This window comes from Chelonoidis abingdonii, chromosome 14 (genome assembly GCF_003597395.2).
Source record: "Chelonoidis abingdonii isolate Lonesome George chromosome 14, CheloAbing_2.0, whole genome shotgun sequence".
Classification (NCBI taxonomy): Eukaryota; Metazoa; Chordata; order Testudines; family Testudinidae; genus Chelonoidis; species Chelonoidis abingdonii.
This window is the reverse complement of record NC_133782.1, coordinates 2,470,273-2,476,272: the sequence shown is the minus strand read 5'-3', so window position 1 is coordinate 2,476,272 and position 6,000 is coordinate 2,470,273. Positions and strand designations below refer to the sequence as shown.

At 60.3% G+C, this 6,000-nt stretch overlaps 1 protein-coding gene across 1 annotated transcript in view; it reads left to right on the top strand.

Moving 5' to 3' along the window:
- Positions 1-2,140: 2,140 nt before the first annotated feature.
- The window catches only part of XKR7 (XK related 7), a 29,544-nt gene continuing 25,684 nt past the window's right edge, over positions 2,141-6,000 (top strand). The window contains 4 exon segments of the mRNA XM_075072442.1: positions 2,141-2,242; positions 2,244-2,367; positions 2,370-2,411; positions 2,414-2,732. Coding sequence (XP_074928543.1) covers positions 2,141-2,242; positions 2,244-2,367; positions 2,370-2,411; positions 2,414-2,732 — 587 coding nt within the window.

Here is a 6,000-nt window from a genome sequence, read left to right as displayed (position 1 = left end):
AGCACATTAAACCATGACAAAGAATGTGAGCATGGACCTCCATATAGGAGACTTGGATTGAGGATGGCCATGGGCCCAGGGTGAGATTCCTGGAAAGGTTCCCCATCTTGACTTGCTGCTTCTGGAAGGGGGGCACCTAGCTGGCCAGTGCAGTAACCCTAATGAGAGCTGGCTCCTCACTAGGCCCCCGGAGTCCGCCTTTCCCCTAGTGCTGGAGAGGTTCACAGGGACTAGAACTGACACTACTCAGTTGAGCAGAACCTGGTTCGTGACTGGCCCCTTTGAACCTAGGGGGAGTGAAGTATTATTCAAGGGGAGTAAAGTTTTCAGAATCCTGACCTTCTAGAAGGGATTTCACCACCCTCCGCGCTGGCGAGGAGCTCGGAGCTGCATCCCACTTTAGTCATCTCCAAGCCGGCCTGCGGCTGCCCCTTCTGAGGAGCGGGTTCTTACCAGCACGGGGGTAGAGGAGAGGGAACGTTGCTGCGTCCCGGCGCCCCCTGAAGTGAGCTTGCGGCTGAGGAGGAGAGGAGAAGGCAGAGGGGAAAGCAGACGCCGCGCACAGAGTTCCCGGCGGGACCTGGAGCAGAGCTAGCCACGGCCCTGCGAGCCGCCCAGCTGAGGTTCCGTCAGTGGCCGGCCTCGCAGGACACAAGGCTGCTGGCGTGGCGGAGCTGGCCGCCCGCGGGAGCGAAGCAAGAGAAGGAGCCGAGTTGGGTGTGGAGCGGAGACCCGCGCGCCCTAGGCGCACACCGGGGGGGGAGGCGGCTGCGTGCCAGGGTCCTTGGGGAGGCGACAGGAGGGCGCAGTGGGGTCTGCTCCCGGAGATGCTCCGCACACCCCTGCCAGGAGCTGCCCCTTTCTCCTGCCCCCTGTTCCCGAAGGGGGACGCAGAAGTGGTCGCCCTCAGTCTCGCTTCCCCGCTGAAGGGCAGAAATGGGGCAGCGGCTGGTCCTTCTTCCCTGGCCTCTGGCGCCGTCTCAGTCCTCTCCTTGGAGAGCAGCGGGGCAGAGGCCGGGCCCCTTCCCCTGCTCCTCCCACAGCAGCCTGGCCAGCCCAGCGCCCCCTTCCTGACAGCGGAGGAGGGGGAGTGTCCCCCCACCCCGACCCCGGGTTCCCCAAGCGGTTCTTTCCCTGCAGGACCTGGGAGCAGCCAGGCTCAGACCCGCCCGGCTCCCCACAGCCCAGGCCCGTGCCTTGCCCTCCGCAGCGGGGGCGGCCCCGGTAACCCGCAGGCTGAGCCAGGGCCTGGCGCGGAGGGACCGCACAGAGTCTAGCGGGGCGCAGCGCGCTCTGCCCAGGCTGCAAGGGATCGGGGCGGGACCCTAGCGCCCCAGAAGCGGGACCCGCCAACGGAGTGATCCGAGGAGGCACCAACAATATGCGGGAGACGCAGAGAGCAGGGCAGGGGCTTCGAGTCCCAGCCTCTGGCCAGCCCCGGGCCTCGGAGCGTCGGCTCCCCTAGCAGCGCCCTGCTCCCTGCGCCGGGGATGGATGGAGGCGCCCCGCGATCGATAGGAGCAGGGGCTGGGGAAGCGTCCATGCAAATACAGCGCCCTTGGGGTGAGGCTTAAAAGCCAAGACAACCGGGCCTGAAAACGTGCGTGAGCCGGGCTGGGGTCGGCGCCGCCCTCGGGGAGCCTCGTTCCGCTGATGGGCAAAGCCCCCAAGCTCCAGCCCTGTCAGGGCGTCCGCCCCTCGGCCCGGGACGGGGGCTGGCTAGGAAGAGCTGAAGGAGGGAGCGGCCAGGCGGATGAGAGGGGAAGGGGGGATGCAGGAGGAATGAATGAATAACCGGCTGCCCGGGTGGGGCGGGACCCCAGCTCTTCCCCGCCCGGCTGCCCCGTCCGGACAGGCTCCGGCTCCTGCTGCCTTGGGGTGGGGGGTAACTCAGAGAGAGGAGGTGGGTTTGAAGAGGGGGCTTCCAGCCTCCAGCCCCTCCTCTCCCTCCCCTGCAGTCCCTTCGCCTCTATCCAGCCCGCTCCCCTTCCCCCAGCCTCCTCCTCTGCCTCCACCCCCTCCCCTGCAGCCCCTTCCCCTGCAGCCCCCTCCATCGCTCTGCTCTCCCCGCCGCAGCCCTCCGGTCCCCTCCCTCGCTCCCTCCGGAAGTCTCTCCCTCTCCCTCCTTCTCTCCTCCAACATGGCCGCGAAGTCGGATGGAGCCGGGGCGGCCTCGGCTGTGCGCATGGAGGGCGCGGAGGGCGGCGGCGCGGGCTCCCTGCAGGCGGGCGGGTCCCGCGAGGGGGGCGGCGGGCGCGGGGCCGGCCAGGCGGCCCCTTGGCGGCCGCCCCGCCGGCGCCCGCGGCCTACGCCTGCTGGACTGCTGCTGGGTGCTGTGCCGCCCTGTCCTGTCTGTCTTCTCGGACGGGCCCGCGACCTGTGGCTGGCGGGCGATTACTACCTGCGGCGCCAGTTCTGTGGTTCGGCCTCCGCTTGCTCTTCGTGGCTGCTGCCTACGCTCGTGTGCAGCTGCCTCAGCTTAGTTGGGTCGTCTACGACTTACGGCGGCGCCCCGACGCCCCGGGCGGCCGCGGCCCCGGCCCCCGCGCCCGCACAAGGACAGCGCGTTGCACCAAGGGACAGCGCCGGCCCGGCTTCCGCGCTCTTCTCGCCGCCCCCCGCCCCCGACCGGCCCCGGCCCCCGGCGCCTACCGGACCCGGGGCTGCTGCCGCCTCTGCATCTGGATCCTGCAGTCCCTCATCCACCTCCTGCAGCTGGGACAGGTCTGGAGGTAGGGGCGGGCCCGGGAGGGGGGGAGCCTGGCTCCGTGCCCCGCTCCCCGGCAGAGCCTGGGGGATCCAGTGTGGGCAGGGCCGGAGCTGGGGGTGGAAGGGGAGCGGGGGTTCCCGACCCCCTTCCGTAGGCAGCGAGGCCGGTTCATCCGGGAGCGAGGAGTGCGGGGGAGCATGGATGGATCTGCCGCCTTGGCCCCGCGAAAGAGCCGTGTCTACACACGGGGCTCATCCGGTGTGCCGGCCCAACCCAGGCCGGGCGTTAGCCGGTCTCTTTCTCCACCCTGCCTGGAACTACAAGGGATCTACCCTGCCTTCTCCCTTCACTGCCCCTGGCACTCAGCTGCCAGGCCTGGGGGTCGGGGCCCTCCAGAGGCTCTGGGGAGCAGTGGAAGGGAGCTCGATGTAGCCTGAATTTCCCTGAGGATGGGGGAAGGGGTCTGCCCCCACCACGTGCCCTGTCCCGATGGGGAGTTTGCAGCCTGCCTTTGGACTTGTCCTTTGAACAGTTCTGCAGTTGGACATCAGGCAGCAAGTGGGGTGAGGGTCCCTCCCTGCCCCTCAGGCCTAGCAGCCCATTGCCCAGCTTCCCCTAGGACCTGCCCACTCCAAGACCCTCACCCACAGCTCTCCTGCTTCTAATTTCCAAATCTTTAGAGTCAGTGCTGCCCTCAGCTACCCCCCCACCCCTGTGCAATATGGCCCCAGCTGCTTGTCTGGAACAGCTGCGCTGGAGCAGGAAAGGGTCTCTTCTGTAATCAGATCCCCAAGATCAACAGTTCATTAGCTGTGAATAGGGGGTGGCTGGTCTCCTGAGGCTGAAGCATACGGCTGGGGGAAGGTGACGGAGACTGGGGCTGCTTCCCCTTAGGCGTGTGTCTTGGGGTTATTATATAAACTCCCTCCAGTGAGCCCCATCCAGTCAGGAAGAGCGAAGAGACCTGGGCAAACCGGAGCCGGGGGAAGAGAAAGCCCTAGACCAAGACAGGCTTTGAGGGCCCATGGGGGTGCTTACCTGAACCCAACAATGGGCAGGGTGAGGCAGCACCTGGGCTAGGGGCTGTTTTGAGATATTACATTTATGGAGCATTTTCATGGCATGAGGAAACAGGTACCAGATAAAAAGGCACCGGACAGCTGACAGGATCACCCCTACCCAGCAAACACACACCCGGTTTATAATGCATGTGTGTGGGCACCAGCCAAGCTGCCAGCCTCTTGTGAAGGGGTGAACGTGGTGTCCTGGTCCCTGTGACAAGGTACCATGCCGAGCAGTCCACGGCTAAAGTGCTGCACCATTCTAATCCACTCACCTCTTCAGTCAGAAACTGAACTGCTCCTCCGTGGTTCCCTGTAGGGCCTGATCCTGTGAGGTGCTGAGAACATCTGGCAGAGTGCAGGATGCCTTTTTCTCAGATCAGGGTCCCATTCGGTGCCCACAACCATGGAAGTCAGTGGTGTCACATAGGATGTGCAGGGGTGGGGTAGCACTGGAGCCATAGCAGATCCAGCCTGTCCCCTTCCTTCATCCCTTTCCTCTGGCATTTCATTCATCTGCCGCCCACCAAAACAGCTGGGGCCAAAGACGGTCCATGTGAGCGGGGCACAGTCAGACACTCAACAGAGGTCAGCTCTGCTGCCTGCATCTCCACTGGCTTTCCAGAACTCTGAGCTGATCATTTACGGGCATGTCTGTTTCCCAGGGCCAGGCTATTGAGCTTCCCTTTCTTTTCTCCACCCCAGACAGCCGTCCACACTCCCTTTCAGATTCACAGAGCTACAGACAGCACAGTGCACAGGAGTTAGGGCTCTGCAATGGAGCTGATTTCTAGAGAAGTTGATGCTCGGAAAGAAAGGGGAGACCGTGGCAAATTGCTGAAAAATGCAACTAGCAACTGAGGAGTTTGGGTCAGGTTTTGGTGCTAAACCCACCTTGTATTTCTGTATTCTGTGGCCTTGTTTGTCTCAGCATATCCATGTGGTGGTATTTGTCTATTACTCTTCCCATGATCAGGTAGCATAAGGCTTTGCAAACTCTTTTGCAGTATAGAGCGCATCTTAATAGTGAGATTGTCTGTCTCATCTCATTCATGACTGCACAGACCGCCTTCCTGCCCAGTCATGATCCCAGCTCCGTGGCATCTGCAGCAAGTGCTTACAAGGAAAAGCGCTATTAGGGAAATCTATTGTGTAAAAACTGTCTTTAATGTGCTGTAGCAGCTGGAAACGTGGAGGACAGCCAGCACCTTGGGACCAGCCAGCTATCTACAAACTATTAGTGAGTGGTCCTGGGCCCACCAGTGCTCCCTGGATCCCAGTTTGAGAAGGACTCTGCTACAATGACTTTGTAGTCACTGGTTCATTTGTTTGTTTTATATATATATATATTTTGCTCTTGGTTCTATAAATAATCTGCCCCCTCATCTGTTATAGTGTGTTAGGGTTTTAAGCCAATTAAAGTGGCAGCTCTCAGAATTGATCTCCTGGCCATGTTGGACTCAAATTGTAGATCAGTCTCTTTCTAAGCTTGGGATTTGTTACTTGCTCCTGTGACCAGTTACATGCAGTTTACTACACTCATTACTGAGGCTGGATCTGGTGCAGATGGATGTGACAGGTTCTAGGTGTTGAATCATCGCTATGTTAACTGTGCATGTGAAGAGAAGACTTTTCCTTGAGCTTCTTTGTCAGTGTGGACCTGGGTCTGGCCCTCTTGCACTGGGGCCTTTTGTGCATCACAACTTACAGTCAATGTGTTTACAGGCCTGAGGCCCAGCTTCACTTTTGTGAGAACAATTTGCACCTACAGAATTTGCCCCTGCATTTTTGGCACCTGCAGAATGAATTTCAGCACAAGCCTAAATCTGCAGTTGGGTACTTGGAGCTGCAAATGCCACACTTTGTCCTGCAGCTGAACTTCAGGCATAAAAGTGAAGGCACAAGTTTTGTGGGTGCAAACTGTATCTGCCGATGTGCCCAATAATGTGTGCTTGCTAGAGAGCACTAGTGTTTAGCTTACCTTGATTTAAAGCTGCTGTAGCAATCCATTAAAGTCCACTGTAGTCAGCCCATTCACAATAAACATGCACAATCATTCTTGTGGGTATCCCATAGAGACGGTATCAGTTGCAGGAGAGTGAACATGTGTAATCTATTCAGACTACCCACAGGCAAGTGCACAAATGCTGGGAAGTGGGCCTTAACATTCGACCAGTTCCGAGCCTCCGTAATTACGAATGGTCAGAAGAGGGACAGTTCTTTGCATGC